The 23,443-nt window shown below is 43.4% G+C and overlaps 1 protein-coding gene and 1 long non-coding RNA gene across 3 annotated transcripts in view; one reads left to right on the forward strand and one right to left on the reverse strand.

Moving 5' to 3' along the window:
• emc9 (ER membrane protein complex subunit 9) overlaps positions 1 to 23,443 on the reverse strand; it is a 55,447-nt gene that overhangs the window by 6,393 nt on the left and 25,611 nt on the right. For both annotated transcript variants that reach the window (XM_077000716.1, XM_077000714.1), the window contains one exon: positions 10,383 to 10,459. In XM_077000716.1, coding sequence (XP_076856831.1) covers positions 10,383 to 10,459 — 77 coding nt within the window. The remainder of the gene's footprint in view (positions 1 to 10,382; positions 10,460 to 23,443) is intronic.
• LOC143510877 (uncharacterized) lies at positions 15,538 to 16,270 on the forward strand. The gene is made up of 3 exons (XR_013130098.1): positions 15,538 to 15,863; positions 15,939 to 16,064; positions 16,174 to 16,270. It is a non-coding gene; the product is annotated as an uncharacterized LOC143510877 (long non-coding RNA).

The following is a 23,443-nucleotide window of genomic DNA, read 5'->3' on the forward strand; positions in this document are numbered from 1 at the left end:
AATGTCCATCTGCATTCGTGTAATGACAACAGTCAGTAGCCTATAACTCCTTCTCGTACTTTTTGGTCTTTTTACTGTCTTAATTGTAGGCCTATATTGATTTACTAATTGCAAAATATATGCGACAATGCCTGCAGACAGTGGAGGGTAAACAGAAGTTAACTGAAGGACAATGACTATAGTTAATATTGCATATGGATTTTATCAGTTGGCCGCGGTGTGACTTTTTCCATTGAAAACTCACGTTTAGAGAATGTTACTAATAAAAGTCAAATTTCATTCAACATGCGCTTGTAGTTTTTTTATAATGAATTGTTCCACGTGCGCTAAAAAGTGACCCCCCCCCCCCTTCCCCCCAGCACTTGCCCCCCAAAATGTCTGTGCACGCCACTGCCCATGCACACACCACATACCACATACTCTCATACAGAACACATACTCTAACAATAATGTCGAATTTAGATTATTGGTAGACAATGAGTGGCAGTAGCCGCTCGGTGGTTGATGGCTGATGCTGCGGTGTTACGTGAACTGTGGATTTTGGGGAGGTTGTTTTCTCTTTCGGTTAATTTTGGTTTAACAGGTGGATTGCCTCGGTACGGGTGGATTCTGTCGGCCAATCGAAGATCGTGATTTGGATGAGGGGGAGGATATTCGGCTTCATAATCTGCATGACGGAGTTGCTGGAAGTTGCCGGGAGGCGACGCGAGCATTTACTGCCTTTACGGTTGTGTGTGTGACTTTTGAGAAACTGTAGCTCATGATTCTCATGTGAGAGGTGAGGGTTTGTGCGATAGCTTTTGTCATGAATTGTCATGAATAGCGTTGTGAAAATCGCCACCATGGACTAAGATCGTAGTAGCATGTGCACACTTATATAGACAGCCATGCAGGGATGTTTTATAAGAAACACCAGTATAGAGGCGAGCACCGTGTATGTATATTTGTTTGAGATTATCGTCGTAGATATGTTTTCTTTATTTATGTTAGTAAGGTGTGAGTCTTGCTTTGTTAACTTAGTGTAGTATATTTTGTTTGTTTCTTTTCTTTGGTGCCATCTACTGCTCCTTTCCTTGGTTGGTTTATGGTTAATCGTGTATTTTTGTACGTACGTGTCTGTTCAGTGTTTTGCTGCGTAGAAAAGGCTCTTCTACCCATTACCACTCTGCAGTAAAGAGTTTTCTTACGTATCCGTCTGGTTTTCGCGTTCTTCTCTAATTTCATCTTGTCCACTATGCATATGCTACTACCCCACACCCCAAACCTAGACCCATGACATCGTGGGGTCGTAACAGACTAACAATAGAAACCAATACAAAGCGAAATATACTACAAATTGCACAAATACTAAATGCGATGCCATTCGCTCGCAGAGGTTTAAATGACACTGATGGCGTGTAGGAACATTCACTGATAACCATACATCTATAATAATAAACCCTTTAAATTTAGTGCTGTCGTTAACAGTCTACCACTGTAGATTCACGTACCCTCCTATAATCTTAATTCGACGTTATCGCTAAACAGTATTCTGAACTAGTAATATAGAGCTGTCTCGCTGGATGTCAGCTAGTATTTCACTAAACATAATTTTTAAACAAAAGTTATGAACCATCTCCATTTCAACAAATGGCGATTCGGAGCTCGTCGGGATGATTTTAAGCGAGTGGCCGATACGCAGTCACCCAAGACTCTTTAGATGTCTGTCAGCAGAGGCAGGCGGATTTCTGGACAACGGAGACCACAGTCACGCAGCACTGGCCACAATAAGTGCCACGATTATGTGGCAGATGCCACAAGGTGCCATTTCTGGGTGGCACAGTGGTCACTTTCGTGCTGCTTACATGCTACTTACACGCCAAACAGGGACCGCACTCTTACTGGAAATTTAGCAGAAAGACGCGCCTCCCAATGACCTCTGATATGTTTTGTGATTGGCCAGATGCAGTTCGATTAGCTCTGAGTTTGTTTGCTCATCCTACGTATCCCGGATGAACCGCATTTCAACCCGAACCTGAATTTCGACCCGAACCTGAATTGCGACCCGAACCTGAATTTCGACCTGAACCTGAATTTTAACTCAAATTTTTGCATACCTGCGAGGATTTTACAGACTGTTTTTACAAGTAATAATGATTTCAGGTTCAGGTTCTGGTGACACTATAATAGCTCCATACGTCACCGCCTATACTTTGAAAATCCACCGTGAATCCCCTGCATCGGTCAGGTTTTTTGAGAGACAGAGAGAAACGGAGCATTGAACATCGTGTTCAGGTTGGACACATTGGATGGCGAGCCGAGCCCAGACCCTTGAACCGAGAGTTTTTGTTCTGCATGCAGCAAACTGAACCATTGATTTCAAGACCGTTCACCACTGGCACTGAGTCACTTCACTCCGCGGTGCAGTAGGCTAAACTTGCACCCCCACAGTCATAAGGCTGTACACGTGCTCAAACCTGGTGAATCCCTTGGACACTGAACTAAGAACTGTGATCACATTGAACGCATTGTGGGTGAATATTTGATTTCCTTGTATACATATAATTTGAAATATTTGTTTTATTTTCAATTACCCGGGTAATAATTTTATATGTCTGACGCCAACAGTTTTCTTTTGTTGTGCTTTATATTAAATGGAAGTGCAATTTTCCTCTTCCAAACACACTTCTCATAATTCAGCGTGGTCTTTTACTTATTTGGTTGCCCTGGCTCTGCGGTCGAGACTAGCATCTTTCTGATCGGCCCAATTGGGAAATTTCTCATTGCACATATACTTAATCAGTAAGTCAGGTTTCTGGAACTGCACCCTTAATACGGGTTACACAGGCTGTAATAGCATCTGTAAATAGGGAGGCGTTTTCCCTATAAGTGTCTTGTAAATAAAGGTAAGCCAATGAATATTGCGACGAGTATGTAAAGATGGCCAATTAACCAGAGAATACAAGGAGCAGTGATGAGTTCTAAAGAGAGCATTTGTAACAAATCTGAGAGCAGAATGATAGTGTGTCCAACTTCTGAAGAGCTCCTTTACATGATAGTCTGTAAACTGCATCACCGTAATCCAGCAGTGGGAGAATAGTCATCTGAACCAAAGTAATTTTGGCAGCACGAGTAAATGAACAGTTTCTATACAGAAAACCAAGCTTGGCCTTGACCTTTGATTGTAAGTTGTTAACATGATTATTATAATCAGTGAACTATCTAACTAGATACCTAAATATTTCTCTCGTGGTGAATTTACAAGTGGAACCTTTCTTACCGAACCACATGATTTTGGTCTTTGAAATATTTAAAGACAATTTTAAATCTGCAAAGGCATTTTGCACTTGGAGAAAACTATCCTGCAGTGTTGCCAGTACAGACTCAACAGAGGAACCAGTGGCATACAAGATAGTATCGTCTGCATATAAATGAATAGAAGCATTAGCAGCAGCAAGGGGAATATTATTAATGTATATAGAAAATAACGTAGGGCCTAATACAGACCCTTGTGGAACACCTTTAGTAACTAGACAAGCATCAGAGAAAACATTATCTAACCTTACCTGCTGGGATCTTAGAGAAATATAGTTCCTAAACCAGGTTAAGGAATGATCCGTAAACCCTATGCTGCCCAATCTGTATAGTAGAACTGAATGATCAACCGAAGGCTTTGGCTAGGTCAATAAATATTGCAGCGCAACGTTTCTTAGCATCCAGTGCTGAATAAACATCATTTAAAACTTTTAAAACCGCTCCAACACAACCATAACCTGGCCGAAAGCCTGACTGTACACCAGACAGAATATCATTGCTGTGAAGATAATCATGCAATTGCTTATTAACCAATTTTTCCAAAACCTTGGAAATACAAGGCAAAATGGAAATGGGTCTGTAACAATTAGGGTCAGTTTGAACACCACTCTTAAAAAGAGGTAGGACAATGGCTGTTTTCTAATCTGCTGGTATTTGGGACGTGTAAATGGATAAATTAAAAATATCTGAAATAGGATAAAAATGCGATTTTAAAAAAGAATGGATCTAGCTCATCTGACCCTGCAGGTTTCTTAGGGTCTAGTGTAAGTAATTCACTCAAAACATCACCCTCAGTAATGGTTTGACTAGTAGTTGGGGCAGTGAAGGAGTAATCACTAAATCTGAAACGACAGAACCATGACTTAAACCATTTAATCCACCACGATTTGCAGACGTGGAGGCTGACTTTATAAAGTGCTGATTAAAGGTGTTATCCATACAGTTTCTATCAGTAATCAGAATATTATTATATTTTAACGAAAATGGTAAGGGTGGGGATTTATTTTCAAGAAGTTTTGTTGTTTTCCAAAACTGCTTAGGATTAGAACCACAACGTTTAAACTGTTCTTTAAAATAGTTAGCCTTGTATTGACGTACTGCTAGAGTAGCCCTGTTTCGAATTTGACGAAAAGCAATCCTATCGGGAATAGACCCTGATAAGCGTGCTTTACGCCAGGCTACATTCTTTTGTTGTAACAGTACAGCTAAATCCTTAGAAAACCAAGGACTTTTTCAGTTTTTTATGCAATTGTAATTTCTTGACAGGAGCGTGCTTATTAATAACAGAGATAAAAAGATCTTTAAATAAACTCCATGCCTCATTTATAGTAGGTACCAAACTGACTCTTTGCCAATTGACCTCAGCCAAGTCACGTAAAAATGCCTGGTTATTAAAATGCTTAAAATTTCTCTTCTTGCTAATTTTAACTGGTAATTGTACAGAGTGGCTCTTACGTACACAAGCAATGAAACAGTGGTCACTTAGATCACTGCAAAATACACCAGAATAGTACATGTAGGGTGAGTTTGTAAGAACCACATCAATCAGAGTAGCCTTATCTGGAGTATTGAGATTGTATCTAGTAGGATGTGATATAAGCTGATAAAGATTCAGAGAATCAAACTGTTGAGTTACTTCATCAGGTGGTTTAAGCAAAGAGTAGGGTGCGAACATAGGCATGTACTTCGAATATTTCCGCAGCAGTCATCATCCTCAACTTGCTGAATTTTGGCCACAGAAAAAGAGCCACTTTGTGCAGCATGTCCACTTTGATTTTTTGTCGTATGAATTCAGCATGTCTCTGGCGCACGAAGGCTTGCTGTGGAGAGTCGATGGGAGAGGGCTCGCAATGCTTCTTCAGTCTCTCAACCCAGAGGCAGACCAGGTTGATAGTTGGGTATTTGTCGCCTTCCAGCTCTCTCTGGGCATTATAAAAAGGCTCCAAAAAGGTGACCAGAAAGTCCAATAAGTCTGGGGCGATGTTTTCGATGCGCTGAAGCTCACCGCACGTCTCCAGCTTCTCCCATAGTTCGTGGAAGATGTCCTGCACTGACTTCAGTGTGAGGTAAACGGTGCTGAATCGTGTCTCTCCCATCTGTAGCACTGTCTTCGATAATTGCGCAACAAGGCCAGATTGTTTGAGATGTTTCACGAGTCCTTTCGCAGCAGATATTGTCTCTCCTATGTCTGACGCTTTGTCGGCCAATGCGTCGGAATGGAGACCGTGGCGAAGGACAGTATTAATCAAGTGATCGAGACAAGAAAGTCTCCTATATATTTCCAGGGCTTTGATGATGTTGCTGCCTTCATCTGTTACCCACACTATTCGATTGAGGGAGCTAGGGTCGAGGCCAAATTTGTTCACCAGCAGGCGGATTATCTCCCGTCTGATGTTTTTCCCTGTTTTCGCATCCTCAGTGGGAAACATTGCTGTGGTAAGAGTTTTACCAACTAATGCAAAGTCGTCGGTGACGTAATGACACGTTATTGCGATGTAGCTTATCTTTTTGTAGTCATCAGTCCACATGTCTGTGCTCATTCCCACGTCTCCATTCTTCAGAGCATCTTTGAGGGTCTGTACCAGAACTTCCCTCTTCTCCTCTGCCTTTTCTAGGCAAACCTTGGAAACTGTGCTATGGTGAGGCAGGATGGACTGGGCTGATACACGACCATATGCAGCGCCAACGTTGATGAGTTCTTGAGCTAGTTCCTGGAAGCCCTGGCCACTTACAACGTAAAATGGCCTTATGTCCTTACAACAAAACCCAACGCATTTCTCTGTTAGGGCTTGCTTCGCTCTCAGGGGTATGCTTGGAGAAGTAACAAAAGAGGACATTGAAGGCTGACTATCATCCTTTCTGCCATGGCAAGCCTGCTTCATGTGTCTGTTCATTGAAGAAGTACCCGTTTTTTTGCTATCGTAAGTTAGCAGCATGCCACTTACTGCACTCCACAAAGCAGACACACACATTGTCACTACCCACGACTTGATTAAAATATTTCCATACCTTTATTTGTTCAGGCTCCATGTTGCACACCAGCCAATTTAACACAGCAGGGCGGGCTCGGTGTTACGCTTGTGGAGGAAAACTGCGCGTGACACGTTGCCTTTTGCAATTTCGTAGTTTGACATGTGGAACTTTGTATACATTAAGAATATTGTCGATATAATATTTCGTCTAATTATTACATAATTTTGCCTCTACCAATTAAGCTAATAGTGATAAAAAAAAAAAAAGCTCGATCACGCCCGGTCCGGTCCGACCCGAGGATAGTGGCGGTTCAAGTTCGGGTGCGGGCAGAGAATCTAAACTCTATCGTGTAGTGTGTTCAGCTCCGCTCATTTGGATTGTGCAACTGCAGGGTGTGATTTATTAATGTGTAATAAAGAAGATGCCTATTGTTAAGGTGGACTTGCTGAGCATGTGTGAGCATCTTGAGGTTGTGGCTACTAGACAGTTAAGGAAAGATGTGATACGACAACTTGTGCTTGACAAATTGATGGAGTTGGGTGCTTTAAGTCACTCTGACCAGGAAACACTTTCATCTACTGGTGGTAGCACAGTCAAGGAGCATGAGGGAGACATGCATACTCCAGTTGTGTCTGAGAGGGAGGCTGTCTGTGTATATCCTAAAGTGCAGGCAACCTTGCCTAGGTTTGAACCACTTTCTTTGTCATCTGGGTCTAGAGAAAAATCTCTTTTGAAGGTGCGGCTCGCTTGATTAGAAATGGAACGAGAGGCACGGGCAGAGCAGAGAAAAGCAGAGTTTGAATACAAGATAGTGTCTCGTCGGATGGAAATAGAACTAGAGAGATAAATTCGTCTGTGTGAGTTGGAACTGAGAGTGAATGATTACCCAAGGACTGGTTACCGGTCGGATGTTTTTCCAGCTCGTCCTACTGGGTTTGAGCCGTCTACGTTTTCTCAGATTCCTGCTGTTAGCTCTGGTGCTGAGGCAGCAGTTGTTAATGAACCATCATTGCCGTCTTTTTCTATCACTAAGCATATTGCCCTTGTTCCTCCATTTCGTGAGTCTGAGGTGGACACCTACTTCAGTATTTTTGAGCGTATTGCTGTTTCTTTAAAGTGGCCTCAGGAGTTTTGGACATTGCTGTTGCAATGTAAGTTGACTGGAAAAGCTCATCATTGTCATTGTCTGAAAGTATGGACTATGAAGCCGTGAAAACCGCCATTTTTACGTGCTTATGAACTAGTCCCTGAAGCATACAGACAGAAGTTTCGGGAATTAAAGAAGTCATCTGAACTCTCTTATGTGGAGTTTGCAAGGGAAAAGGCTCTTCTATTTGATAAGTGGGTTGCTGCTCATAAAGTTTCTGATCCGCAGTCGTTGAGGGAACTCATGTTGTTGGAGGATATTAAGAAGTGTCTGCCAGATCGAATTGCTGTATATTTAAATGAGAGCAAGGTGAATACAGAAGCTGCTGTTCTAGCAGATGAGTTTGCAAAGTTTAACTCATAAGAGCAACTTTGTAGTTCAGCCAGCCAGTATGCAAAAGCATGTTCACAGGTCCCCTACACATTATAGTAAAGAAAATGGGAGATTTGAGCAGCTGGAGTGTTATTATTGCCACAATTTGGGTCATAAAGCTGCTGACTGTTTTAGTCTTAAGCGAAAGCAAGAGAGACAGGAAAAACAATGTAAACCAAATAATGGACAAGACAGTAGGGTTGGTTCAGAATAATTCTGTTAACTATAAACTCACCTGATGAATGCTTCCATCCTTTTATTCTAAAGGGATTAGTATCTGTGTTAGGCTCTGATGTAGTTCACCCTGTTGTCATGTTACGTGACACTGGCGTGGCACAGTCTTTTACTCGAGAAGGTGTATTGTCCCCAAGTCTTTTAGTGGGTTTTATGCACTTTGCCAAGGGATTGAGATGAGCTACATACAGGTATCCCCGTGTATAATATTTCTTTACAGTCAGATCTGGTATGTGGTGATATCAAGATAGGTGTTAGACATGAATTGCCTGTTGATGCATTGATGTGATTTTGGGAAATGATTTGGCTGGAGGACGAGTAATTACTGTGTTGGTAGTTTCAGGACAGCCAGAAGCCCAGTGTGTTACTGAAAGCAGTATATTTCCTGCTTGTGCTGTAACTAGGTCCCAAAGGTTGGCTAGAAGTGATGATGAGCCAATTGGCTTATCAGATATTTTTCTAGCAGAAGTCCCAATGGTGTCTTCTCCAAAACTACCCACTGTAGAAGAGGGAAATGGGTTGTACAAGTTAGTTGAAAATCAAGGTAATTTTACCAGAGTGGACTTGGTTTCTGCTCAGAAACAAGACGCCAGTCTAAACAAGTGTTTTCATGCTGTGTGTGGCCTTGATGAGGTGAAAGATAAACATGTTCCTTCTTTTTGGAGGATGGCCTGTTGATGCGAAAATGGACCTCAATCACCAGCTGTGCAAATGCTGTGTTTCAGATCGTAGTACCATCTGATTTTCGTTCATTGGTCTTGAGTGTTGCTCATGATCATCCTTGGTCTGGACATTTGGGAATTACTAAGACATATGCAAGGATTTTACAACATTTCTTTTGGCTCGGTTTACGTACCGATGTTGTAAACTTTGGTCGTTCATGTGATATCTGTCAAAGGATAGGCAAACCAAATCAGCCTGTTCCTCCAGCTCCTTTACAGCCGATTCCAGTAACAGGCGAACCATTTGAGAGGGTTTTAATAGATTGTGTTGGGCCTTTGCCCAAAACAAAAATGGGAAATCAGTTTCTCTTAACAATCATATGTGCAGTCACACGCTTTCCTGAAGCTATTCCTTTAAGGAAGATAACTAGTCAGATCATTGTTAAGGCCCTACTTACATTTTTTACTACGTTTGGTCTTCCTAAGGTTGTACAAATGGATTTGCTCAGGTCTCCACAATGTTGGGGATCAAACATGAAATGTCTAGTCCATACTTAGGTCAATTGACAACATGATTGGGTATAAAAGAGCTTAGGAATACTTCCAGAAAGCATAGTCAGTGAACACAATCCACCGTGCCATCCGCCTTTGCCAGCTGAAACTCTACAGTGCAAAGAGGAAGCCATTTCTAAGCAAGCTCCACAAGCTCAGACATTTGCACTGGGCCAGGGGTCATTTAAAATGGAGTATGGCAAAATGGAAGACTGTTCTGTGGTCAGATGAGTCATGATTTGAAGTTCTTTATGGAACACTGGGATGCTATGTCATCCGGACCAGAGAGGACAAAGATAACTCAAGTTATCAATGCTCTGTTCAGAAGCCTGCATCACTAATGGTATGGGGTTGCATGAGTGCTTGTGGCATGGGCAACTTGCATGTCTGGAAAGGCACCATTAATGCAGAGAACTATGTTCTCAACATATGCTCCCATCTAGACGTCATCTCTTTCAGGGAAGACCCTGCAATTTTCAACAAGATAATGCCAGACCACATTCTGCAGCAATTATTACATCATGGCTACGTAAGAGAAGGATTCGTGTACTGGAATGGCTAGCCTGTAGTCCAGATCTTTTCAAAGAACATTTGGCGCATCATAAAGCAGAAGGTGCGACAAAGAAGGCCCAAGACGACTGAACAATTAGAGGCCTGTATTAGGCATGAATGGGACAGCATTCCTATTTCTAAACTTGAGAAACTGGTCCCCGCTGTCCCCAGACATCAGTTGAGTGTTGTAAGAAGGGGGGATGTCACCCAGGGGAAAAAATTGCCTTGTCCCAACTTTTTTGGGATTTGGTGATGCCATGAAATTTTGAAACAACATTTTTCCCTTACAATTATACATTCTCTCAGTTTAAACTTTTGATCTGTGATTTGTGTTCTATTCTGAATAAAATATTAAATGTTGGCACCTCCACAACATTGCATTCAGTTTTTATTCACAATTTTTTTTAGTGTCCCAAATTTTTTAGAATCCAGTTAGTAGACAAAAATACATATATGAATAGTATTGCTGTGATATTATAGTATAAAAAGTCGGCTTTGATACAGGAAACAGGGACGTACACTAAAAAGAGTTTGTGCATCAAGGAGACTAAAATTAAACAATAAATCTAATGAGAGAATGACAAAGAAAGAATCACCTGCTGTTTGATAAACAGGCATTGGCTTGATAGTATCCCACAATCCTCTGCTGTGTTTGTGCACACCATACATCCACCTGCAGAAAGAAGGAAGCATGATATGAAAGTTGTCAATTATCAAAGAATTTATATACAATTTGGTACACATTTCAAAGGTGCTTTATATCCTTTTTTAGAAGTTTAAACCTGAGGCCTGAGGCCATGACTGAGGTGCCCCTGGGCAAGGCCCTTAACCCTCAACTGCTCACTTGTATAAATGAGATAAAAATGTAAGTCACTCTGGATAAGGGCGTCTGCCAAATGCCATAAGTGTAAATTTAAATGTATTCATACACTCACTGGCCACTTTATTAGGTACACCTTGCTAGTACCATGTTGGACCCCCTTTTGTCTTCAGAACTGACTTAATCCTTTGTGGCATAGATTCAACAAAATACTGGAAACTTTTAGATCAAGATGGCGCCGCAGACGGCGACACTGGTCAGAAGCTCCGTTGCACTTTGTCTGTTTTTGTTTGTTTGTGCCGCTACATGTGAACCTAATACGTTCACATACAGCGCAGAGGATCTCCTCTACATCAGGCAGTCCATGCCACAAGGCATTACTCCTGATTTCCTGTTCGGACTGCTTTTTGGAAGTTTTAGTGAGCAGAGCAGCCGCGCTCGGCCGGAGACGCAGGCGAACGCAAAGGGGGGGGGCTCATTAAACTTCGTCGGCGCGGACACCGCACAGCACTACCAAGCATTCATATGGCCAACCTCTGCTCGCTAGGCAATAAAATGGACAAACTTTCACTTCTGAACCGGACCAATAACGACTTTTCTCTCTCTGCGGCGCTGTGCTTCACCGAGACCTGGCTCACCGAGGCCATCCTGGCTTGCACCTCTACAGAGCGGACCGCAGCGCGAAGACCTCGGGAAAACTTAGAGGCGGCGGAATCTGTTTTTATATTAACAGCGGGTGGTGTACATATGTCACTGTGTTCATGAAGACCTGCAGTCCTGATCTGGAGTCTGTGTTCATAAACTGTAAACCGTTCTACTGCCAGCGTGAGTTCTCCTCCGTGGTGCTCGTCAGAGTTTACATCCCGCCAAGCTCGTGCGTGCTCGAGGCACTGCGCGCTCTCACTGACCAGATCATCAGCGTGGAGCATAAACACACAGACTCCGTTTTCATAATTTTAGGGGACTTCAACAGAGCTAAACTCACTAGTGAGCTGTCTAAATACAGACAGCATGTTACCTGCCCCACCAGGGAGAGTAATATCCTCGATCACTGCTATACTGTATTAAAGGGTGCATATCGCTCTGTTCCCCGAGCTGCTTTGGGCCTATCTGACCACTCTATGGTCCATCTTCTCCCAACTTACAGACAGAAGCTCAAGCGGGCCAAGCCTGAGGTTAGTACTGTGAAGAAGTGGACCAGTGAGGCAAAAGAAAGGCTTCAGGGCTGCATGGAGTCAACAGACTGGTGTGTTTGACGACGCTACAAGCAGCCTGTGAGGACATCTGTGTTCCAACCAGGACTCGCATTAGATACAATAATGACAAGCCCTGGTTCAATGCCAAACTGAAGCAGCTGCGCCAGTCTAAAGAGGAAGCATTTAGGAGCGGGGACCGGGCACTCTACAACAACGCAAGGAACACACTCAACAGAGAGATCAGAGCTGCTAAGAAGAGCTACTCCACCAAGCTGAGCAGACTGATGTCCACTAATGAGCCATCAGCTGTTTGGAGATGCCGGCACAATCTCTCAGGCTACAAAAGAACCCCCCACCAGACAATGGGAGATCGTCAACTGGCTGATGACCTTAACACTGGAACTCCTGAGATTTCAAGGTTCTGAGGACATCACCCCTCCTTCTCCTGCCCAATTAGCAGGACCATACATATGTTAATTTCAGAGCAAGACAGGAGCAGAAAGACAGGCAGGAGCTCTGTGGCAGGAGCTCTGTGGTGCACCAGGTCTAGTCTGTGTGCAGTCTGTGTGCACCAGGTCTAGTTTGTAGTCTAAAATAAATAAATAAAGTTTAGCCCTGTTTCGGCGTTATGTGTGAAGCGCTACATATTGACATAAGTATTATTTAGAGCGGTGAACCATTATCATTAGCGTGGTATTGGCGTTATGTATGAAGCAAGCGTCTCAGATTTTCTTGTGCATGCACTTCAATAGCGCCACACATTTACATGGCTGAACCAACCATTATCACGGGTCCATATTGTTCCCGTGAAACACATTATCATTAGCGTGGTATTGGCGTTATGTATGAAGCAAACGTCCCAGATTTTCTTGTGTATGCACTTCAATAGCGCCACACATTTACATGGCTGAACCAACCATTATCACGGGTTCATATTGTTCCCGTGAAACACATTATCATTAGCGTGGTATTGGCGTTATGTATGAAGCAAGCGTCCCAGATTTTCTTGTGTATGCACTTCAATAGCAGCAACAAAGTAATAAAGGTATAGTAAAGTAATATTTATTTGTACATTTACTTATTTTTACTCATACAGCATAGTAACATAATATTTTTTTGCAGTGTTTATGCTTGTGTTTGACTGATATTTCGTTTGTGTAAATAAGATATTTCGTTCATGTAAATAACTTAGCGTCATTTATTTATTTTTACTCATACAGCATAGTAATATAATATTTTTTGCAGTGTTTATGCTTGTGTTTGACTGATATTTCGTTCGTGTAAATAAGATATTTCGTTTGTGTAAATAACTTAGCGTCATTTATTTATTTTTACTCATACAGCATAGTAATATAATATTTTTTGCAGTGTTTATGCTTGTGTTTGACTGATATTTCGTTTGTGTAAATAAGATATTTCGTTTGTGTAAATAACTTAGCGTCATTTATTTATTTTTACTCATACAGCATAGTAATATAATATTTTTTGCAGTGTTTATGCTTGTGTTTGACTGATATTCACGGATTGCCGTGAACCATTATCACGGGTCCAATCAACTTTTATTGTTCCCGTGTATGCAGGGGATTAGCCCGGTTTCGGTTTCGGCGTTATGTGTGAAGCGCCACCTATTACAATAAAGTATAATTAGTATGCGCTGTTGTGGGTGTGTTCTTCAGAGTCATGATAAAAGCTGAAACCCAAAGGCAGGCGACTTACATTTTCACTACTATCCTGTGTGGAGACGACGCAAAACACCATGGCAAGACAGAGGACGTTCACCGGTCAAGAAGTTGCGGCTTTGCTGACCAACGAGGACTGCTGTGAGTCCGATGCGGGAGAAGGACCCTCCTGTTTTTTGACCAGCGATTCATCCGATGAAGAAAGAAGCAGTACATCGGATGAGGTACAACAGAGCCCTCCAAGGAAGAGACGGACACAGGCTGACACCACACCTGCACCAACCGTACGGGCAAAAGATGGAACTGTTTGGGAGAAGGTTGGCATCGCACGCTCTCGTGTCAGCAGCTGTTTGCCTAATTCAACATTTGTTGAGCCGTCCGGGCCTACAGAGCATGCAAAGGTATAGTAACTTCATATTTCTTTCCAGTGTTTCTGCTTGTGTTTGAATGATATTTAGTACGTGTAATTTACCTAGCGTCATTTGTTTACTTTTACTAATACAGCGTAGGATCACAAGCAGACTGCAGAGTTTTCTGTGTTTGCTCGACATGGAGATGCTGCGAATCATCACAGACTGCACTGTCCATGAAGCCCGCAGAACAGACAGCAGCTGGAGTTTGTCGGTCAGCGAGTTTATGGCATTCGTAGCAATCCTATTTCTACGAGCAGTCCTCTGTCCAGTTGGAGCGATGTCGGACTGTTGGTCGGCAATGTTCGCTGTGCCTTCGATCCAGGAGACAATGGCACGGGACCGCTACCAAGAAATCATGCGGTACTTGCGCTTTGATAATAAGGACACCCGTGCGGAGCGTGCAAAGAGCGACAGATTTGCTGCGATTTCGGACATCTGGCAGCGATTTGTGAACAACTGCATTTTGTGCTATACCCCAGGCAAGGAACTGACAGTCGACGAGCAGCTGTTTCCGACCAAGGTTCGCTGTCCATTCACCCAGTACATTGCCTCAAAGCCGGACAAGTTTGGAATAAAGTTTTGGGTTGCTTCTGAGTTGAACACAAAGTACATGTGCAACGCCATTCCATACCTTGGAAAGGACCCCGATCGTCCCAAGGGGGAAAGAGTGTCCGAGAATGTGGTGATGAAGCTTATGAAGCCATACCTGGGCAAGGGCAGAACTGTAGCCACAGACAATTTTTTCACATCTCTTTCCCTGGCTAAGAAGCTGCTGGAATGCAACACGACTCTGCTTGGGACAATGAACAAGATTCGCCGAGAAGTTCCTTTGGAAGCCAAAAACGCCAAGGGACGTGAGAAGTTGTCAACGGAGGTGTACAGATCCGATGATGCGCTTCTGACGGTGTATGCCTCCAAGCCCAACAAAACAGTTTGCGTTCTGAGCACTATGCACACGCACGTGGAGATTGCAGACGACCGCAAAAAGAAGCCAAACACTGTGACGGACTACAACCGGACGAAGGTATGCATGTGTTGGCATTGATAAATCAATTTATCATACATGAATGAATTTATTCAAAATATAACATGTACTTCTTTGTATTTGTTCTTTGCAGTGCGCCGTTGACATCATGGACCAGAAGGCGCGTGCATACACAGTGCGCGCAGGAACACGCCGGTGGCCCGTTGCAGTGTTTTATAACATACTTGACCTGGCAGCGATGAACGCGCATGTTTTGTACACGGCATGTACGGGGTCCACAGAGAGTAGGAGAGTTTTTATGTGTACTCTTGCTGAGGAACTCCGTCTTCGTTTCCTACAGGAAAAGGAGTTGAAGAGAACGCCACGTCCTTCGCCTGCTCCTGGAAAGAAGACTACGTGTCAGGTGCAGACAAACTGCAACCGGAACCACAGCATAACCCCGTGCGCTGCATGCGGCAAGTACACCTGTCGCAAGTGTAGGGCAGAGTGTCCCTGGCTGTGTGGCAACTGTGTACCTAAAACTACATGAAGGTACGTCGATAAGTATATTTATATATATATATATATATATATAAATATATTATATATATATACAGACAACCAATCACACACACATATATATATACACACACACTATTATTTGAACATAACCAAAAATCTCTTCTCTTTCTGTTCCACAGTCGCACATCATGAAACCCGGTGTCACGGTCTGCCCCGCATCTCCTGCCATTTCATGTCTGTTTCCGTGTTAGTCCTCTGTTTATTTCTCGTCGTGGTTGCTGGTTATTTTTCTCATGGTTGCTGGAATTGGATTCCCGTTCTGTTATGACCCATGCCTGTGACATTTTCACAGAATCAATTTATACATGAATGAATTCGTTCTAAATATAACATGTACTTCTGTGCGTGCATACACAGTGCGCGCAGGAACACGCCGGTGGCCCGTTGACCTTGGCAGCGATGAACGATGAACCTGCCGCAAATGTAAGAAAGAGGGTCCCTGGCTGGTACACATGAATAAATTCGTTCAAAATATAACATGTACTTTGTTCTTTGCAGTGCGCCGTTGACAGACATCATGAAGGTGCGTGCATACACAGTGCACGCAGGAACACGCCGGTGGCCCGTTGCATGCAGCGAGTACACCCTGGCTGTGTAGCAACTGTTGGCTACAACTACATGAAGGTACGTTGATAAGTAGGCCTACATACGTAACACCACATATGTTACGTATTTTTGTCTTCTGAAAGATTTTATTCAAAATGTAAGGTGTACCTTGAATTGTTCTCCACAGCATCAACGCGTGTGTTGCATGCGGCAAGTGCATCTGGCGAGTACACCCTCAACTTCAAGACACCCTCAACTTTCTTGACATTCCACTTCAAGAAACCCGGAATAGACATCCATGTTTGATCAAAATAAAGTTGTTTTACAGCACATGAATTTGTTCTTCCTGTCTTTTCCTCTCCTTTTCCAGTCTGCTGTTTAGATCACAACATTTATCAGCCATATATATAATTGCGCCATATAATTTCTTAGCTTTTCAAACGCGAATTCAAACGCGGAAACAGAAAGTGTAACAAATATTATATAGTGTAGTAAATATACAAAGAGCTTCAAACAATATACAAAGAGGTTCAGACAATTTTATTTATTTTTATTGTTTGACGGGACTCATTTGAGAAACTCTCTACGTGCGCTTGAATTGTATCTTTTGAAACACGAGTCTACAAAATTTCCGCTGTTTGTTGTAGGATCGGTAACATATACAGTCTGCTTGTTTGTAACCAAGTTTTTCGTGAAGTATCACGTTTGGTGCCTTGTATGAGCTTGGAGGTGAGCCGCTTGTGCTTTGGCAGGCGTATGAGCTGGGGGTGAGACGCTTCCACCGCATTACCAAGACAATGGGCGTTAATCTCTTCACAGCAGGGGAGTGGGCTACATGGACCTTACTAAGCCTTGCGAAAATTTTCGCGGCCGTCGGGTTCCTAGTGTTAACAGCTTTTACTGCAGGTTTGAAAAGCCCAGCTCCACCTGATGGCACCAATTCACACCCCCCTGACTCTCAGCCTCCCATCCAGCCTGCCCTGAAGATCAGTGAATGAGATGTGCACGGACTCTTCAAAAAAAAAAAAAAAAGAGTGAGGAAGGCACCAGGCCGAGACGGAGTGTCACCTTCCTGCCTGAGGATCTGCGCAGACCAACTGGCTCCTGTCTTCACAGAGATTTTCAACAAATCACTGGAGCTGTGTGTCGTACCGTCGTGCTTCAAACGCTCTACAATAATACCCATCCCCAAAAAGCCCACCATTACAGGACTGAACGATTACAGACCCGTCACACTGACCTCCGTGGTCATGAAATCCTTTGAGAGGCTGGTTCTCACCCACTTGAAGGAGCTCACCAACCCCCAGCTAGACCCCCTGCAGTTCGCTTATCGAGCCAACAGGTCGGTGGACGATGCAGTGAACATGGGTCTTGATCACATCCTCCAGCACCTTGACCATCCATGTACATACGCAAGAGTTCTGTTCTTGGACTTCAGCTCTGCGTTCAATATGATCATCCCCGGACATCTACACACCAAACTGACCCAACTCAGTGTGCCAGCCGTGGACTCCTACAAGTTCCTTGGTACAACAATCTCCAAGGACATGAAATGGGACTACAACCTTAGCACCATCACCAAGAAAGCTCAGCAGAGACTGTACTTCCTGGGTCAGCTGAGGAAATTCAACCTGCCCCAGGAGCTGATGGTGCAGTTCTACACCGCCACCATTGAGTCCTCACTGCATCCATCACAGTGTGGGGAAACTCAGCTACAAAACACGACACCCACCGACTGCAGCGCATCATCAGGTCTGCAGAGAGGACCATCGGTGTGACACTACTCACCAGACATGTGGACTCGAGTCACATGACTTGGACTCGAGTCCGACTCGAGTCACTAAACTGATGACTTGTGACTTGACTCGACAACATCACTGAAGACTTGCGACTTGACTTAGACTTACCTTTACTGACTTGGAATCGGACTTGAGCTTTAAGACTTGAAAAGACTTGAAATCCTTATTTTAACATAATAAATAAGTAATATAGAATCACATAACGATCATTTTGTATTAAATGGTGTTGTAAAATGTGAACCGTGCAGCTCAGTTTATCCATAACCAATCGTGGGAGAGGGGGAGGGGGGGGCAGCAGTGTTGAATTTGTGCGGAGAGGACAAGCAACATGCTCCCAAAAATTATCCTGTTCAATCATAAAGATTATGCTGTTGTGAATAAAAGAACTAAGACATGCAAGACATGTGGAGTCAGGATAAGAGATGGAGATGCAGCCACTTTAAACTTTGTTCGACATTTGAGGCTGCACAAACAAAAGCAAGTCTCTGCTATGTATATTTCACATAATGCTATAACGGTTAGCTAGCTAGCTGGGATGTGATAACTCAGGGGTAGAAAATGAACTTTTACAAGGGTCCACATGAGCAACTGGACTTGTGTCAGCGGTCCGCACCAATGATAATTCGAAAGCGGATACCGGGGGACGGGCAGACGGACGGACGCGAGGGGGTTAGGTGACGATGACAACAATTGCGACATCTCACTCAAGCGAACCGAAACGCCTCAAACGCCTAACGTTAGTTAGTCTGACTAACTTAATATACTACTAATCAGCTGCATCAATTGTGTTAAATATTGAAATTACATCTGGTGACTTGACTAGGACTTGAAGTTTAAGATTTGGGACGTGACTCGAGACTTGATTGTATTGACTTGGGACTTGACTCGAGACTTGATTGTGAAGACTTGAGACTTACTTGTTACTTGCAAGTTAGTGACTTGTTCACATGTCTGCTACCCACCCTGCCAGAGCTACACACCTACAGGACCTACAGAACCAGGAAGCAGGCACAGAACATTGTGTCTGATGCTTTGCACCCTGGACACCACCTGTTCCAGCGTCTTCCCTCAGGACGGCGTTTTAGACAACCGAAGACTAAGAGCACCAGACTGAAGAGAAGCTTCTTCCCACATGCCATCACACTCATGAACAGCTGAACACTACCACACAACATCCAGGATACAGTCAGTCACATACATACAAGACTGTTACTTACAATACATCCAGCTCGTCCCTCTCACCCTGTTCACCACCTGTACTGCACTTTATTAATCTGGTGATGGAGCCTAAGAACCACTGTACCTATTGTCTCTGCCAGTAATTTCCTCTTACCTACATGCCTTATTTTAATTCAGTTTAATTTATCTATTTAACTCATTCTGCACCTCAGTGCCTTTTTACTGCTGCACTCAGTACTTTATTGCAGATATACTACTTTGCACACTGTTTACAATTGAATGCTGTTTTGTGTTTGTGTGAGTAAATGTTTTATGTCGGTGACGTTATTGTGCACTGGGAGCTACTGTAACCAAATACAAATTCCTTGTATGTGTGAGCATACTTGGCCAATAAAGCCAGATTCTGATTCTGATACATTCTTCAGAGTCTGGTCCATATTGACATGATGGCATTACGCAGTTTCTGCAGATTTGTCGGCTAGATATCTGTGATGTGAATCTCCCGTTCCACCACATCCCAAAGGTGCTCTATTGGATTGAGAGCTGGTGACCGTGGAGGCCATTCAAGTACAGTGAACTCATTTGTGTTCAAGAAACTAGTCTTATGACATGGCGTGTGATCCTGCTGGAAGTAGCCATCAGAAGATGGGTAAATGTGTTCATAAAGGGATGGACATGGTCAGCAACAATACTCGGGTAGCCTGTGGCACTGACACAATGCTCAATTGGTACTAATGGACCCAAAGTGTGCCAGGAAAATATATACCACACCATTGCACTACCACCAGCCTGAACCATTGATACAAGGCAGGATGGATCCATGCTTTCATGTTGTTGATGCCAAATTCTGACCCTACCATCCAAATGTCGCAGCAAAAATCGACTCATCAGACCAGGTAATGTTTTTCCAATCTTCTATTGTCCAATTTTGGTGAGCCTATGCGAATTATAGCCTCAGTTTCCTGTTCTCGTGTTGTGCGTTCAGAGATGCTCTTTTGCATGCCTTGGTAGTAACCAGTGTTAATTTCGCTGACGAATAATTTTTGACATAGTTTTCGTCAACTAACCTTTTTTTCATGACAAAAACGAGACGATAACTAAATAAAAACTATACGAAGGGATAAAAACGATGACGAAATTAATGGACATTTTCGTCAACTAATAAAAACGAGACGGAAATATTGGCCAGCGACGACATCCAATCAGATCTGATTTATTTTTGAGAAAGGTAGAGATAAGTTAATAAGAGATCCAACTGTAACTACTTTAGCGTACACGGAGAGGCAGGACAAACCGGGTAACCGTCTAATCAGTACTAACTTCTTCACATCGCACACAACCCGGGAAGACCATACTACCCTGTGAACTGTGGTCACTCATGAAATTCAACTCGACAATGTCAGCAGGGAGAAAGGTGAGCGGCGATATATGGACACATTTCTCCTTTGACTTTGAGAAAAAGAAGATGGTGTGTAAACCATATGGGACGATGATGTCGGGAAAAATACGACAAATGAAACATCTGCGGGCTATGGCATTGCTGTTTTTCCAGAACCCAGTTTTATATAGAATGTAATATGTCCTGTTCATAACAAACTCCATATGTTTTCAGGTAGAGCGGACATACTGGTCATCAATGTTTTGTTATTATGCTCAATAATTTTAAGTTCAGGTCAATAAAGTTGTTTGGAAATTTGTGTTTGTAAATATTGCACATACAAACAATAATATTCTGTAACTGGTTAATAAATTTAATTTTGTGCAAGTGTATATAATGACTATTACACCATTTATATTATAGTCAACTAAATTCTTTTGATAATTAGTCGACTAAAACTAGACTAAGATTAAAAACAAATCCAATGACTAAATTATGACTAAAACAGTCATAAATATAGTCAAAAGACTAAATCAAATAAAAAATTGCTGTCAAAATTAACACTGGTAGTAACGACTGGTTAATTTGACTTACTGTTGCTGTTTTATCAGCTCAAACCAATCTGGCCATTCTCCTGTGACTTCTGGCATCAACAAGGCATTTGTGCCCACAGAACTACCGCTCACTGGATATTTTCTTTTTCAGACCATTCTCTGTAAACCCTAGAGATAGTTTTACATGAAAATCCCAGTAGATTCTGAAATCCTCAGACTAGCCCATCTGGCACCAACAACCATGCCACATTCAAAGTCACTTAAATCACCTTTCTTCCCCATTCTGATGCTCAGATTGAATTGCAGCAGATTGTCTTTGCCAAGTCTACATGCCTAAATGCATTGAGTTGCTGCCATGTGATTGGCTGACTCAACATTTGTGTTAATGAGCAGTTGGACAGGTGTACCTAATAAAGTTGCCGGTGAGTATATGTATAAATTTATTCCAATGGTTATAGTCATTGGTATGGAATGACACTGACTACACAAAAATGCTATGGCTTGTTTAAGGTATAAACACCTATTCATGAGCAATGTCTAAGTTTTTAAAAAGTATATCATGCCACCCCTGGACTGAAAATTATTCATATTTACTAATAGTAGCACCTTGTATTTTCAATGTCAAAATCTTGCACAGCAGTATGAAAGTCCATAAAACCTGATTATCAGTTCAGCTTCAATGGTAAAGAAGCTTGCAGAAAGCACAATTTGTAAAACCATAACAGTTTTAATAAATAACAATTTATATTCATTTTGACTTTTGCTGATTAAAAGTACAAAAAACTACGAATTTGCTTGTGTTAAGGATTCTACCACACTGCTTAAGCTAAACGGGCATGTTTGCATGGAATCATGCAGCACATTTTCAACAGTCACCTTAGAACATGTGCACTAAAGATAAGAAATAAGATAAGATAAGCCTTTATTAGTCCCACACTGGGGAGATTCAGTTACAGCAGAAAGGGACAGTAGGGTGTTATGACAGGTGATGGCACGGGGATACGGTGATTACCATTACGTCCTATTTTATGTCACTGTTAACTACACAGGGTTGACGTGGCCTATCTATCTACCTATTCTTCACAAGAGCTTGTGGCTTGCTCTGACAGTGTTCAACGCAAGCTGTAGCAAACGGCAGTAACTTTGTTTTACCGCAAAAATGAAAACGATTGAAACCATTACTAACCCAATTAAATCCACTGGGAAATGTACAATCTGGTAAATGTAGTTGTAACACTGTGTAGGCGGACGAGGCATGAAGACCGGCTCCAACACAGCAGTTGCTTTTAATGATGAACAAATACCGCAGACAGCGCACATCTAACGATAACACAAACGTGTGAGACTCAGACAAAGACAAGCACGGGACACTGCGTGAACGCACATTAAATAAACGAACCACATAAACCCCAAGTGATGACGAGAGATGAGCCACAGGAGAGACTGATCACATTCGGACATAACCACACCCACGAAGATACACAGATGACAAACACACGCCCAAAGGGGTGGGGTTGGGAGCTGTACCGTGACAGAGCTCCTCACCAAGGGCACTACCCGTCCCGGGATGCCAACAGGACCGAACGCCCCAAACCCACACCGATGGGCGGATCCGGAGCCCTCAGTCCTGTGTCTGGGCCTAGAACACCCTCCCTGGGAAGACAGGGGAAAACACATTAGACACACATAACGGCACATTTACAAACACACACATCGGAACATGAAATACGAGCGGCACAAGAGGGAAAAGGGAATTCAGAAAAAACACTGGGACAGACACAAACACAGGTACTGACAGACATGGGAACACGTTTGTCATGGCCAGGAGAGCTGCCAAGGGAGAAAACGCTCCCTGGCCTGCAGGCACTGCAGTGGGCGGTACTCCCTCCGCCTTTGGCGTGGATCCCCTGCACGTGGCGTATTCCCCAGCAGCCCTCTCGGTGGGCGCACAACCGGTCGCCAGGGAAGTTGTTGGAGGACGCGGTGCAGGGTACGCCTGCCGCCTTTCCGTCTCCTCCCTCCAAACTCCCCCTAGGGGACCCCCAACTCCCCTGGGAGGTCGCTCCACTGGCCGTGTCCCCTGTACGGGTTCCTCCAACTCCATCTCTTCTTCCTCAGAGCTGCCCGAACTCCCCCTCATCGGCTCTTCCGATGTGTCGTACCGGGAGCAGTCCATTGGGCTGCCCTCGGGGCAGGAAAGAGGCACGCCTTCTCTCCAACGCTTCTTCTCCCTCACGGTCTCCCCGGAGTGGTCAGTAGGCGTTGGACTCTCCCTCTTGGAATAGAACGCGCCCTCAGAGTATTCGGACTGAGGAGGGCTTACGTCGTTCTCCTCCTCCTCTTCACCATAGTACACTGTGGGAGCGAAACACTCAGATGGAGGAGGGCTGCCATAGTCTTCCTCCTCACCCTAGTCCTCAGTAGGGGCTGAGTAAACTGACGGCGGAGGGCTGACCTCCTCCTCTCCCTCTCCATAGTAGACAGTAGGAGCGGAATACACAGATGAAGGGGGACACGCGTCCTCCCCGTAGCACTCTGTGGGGGCAG

This window comes from Brachyhypopomus gauderio, chromosome 3, assembly GCF_052324685.1.
Source record: "Brachyhypopomus gauderio isolate BG-103 chromosome 3, BGAUD_0.2, whole genome shotgun sequence".
Lineage (NCBI taxonomy): Eukaryota > Metazoa > Chordata > Actinopteri > Gymnotiformes > Hypopomidae > Brachyhypopomus > Brachyhypopomus gauderio.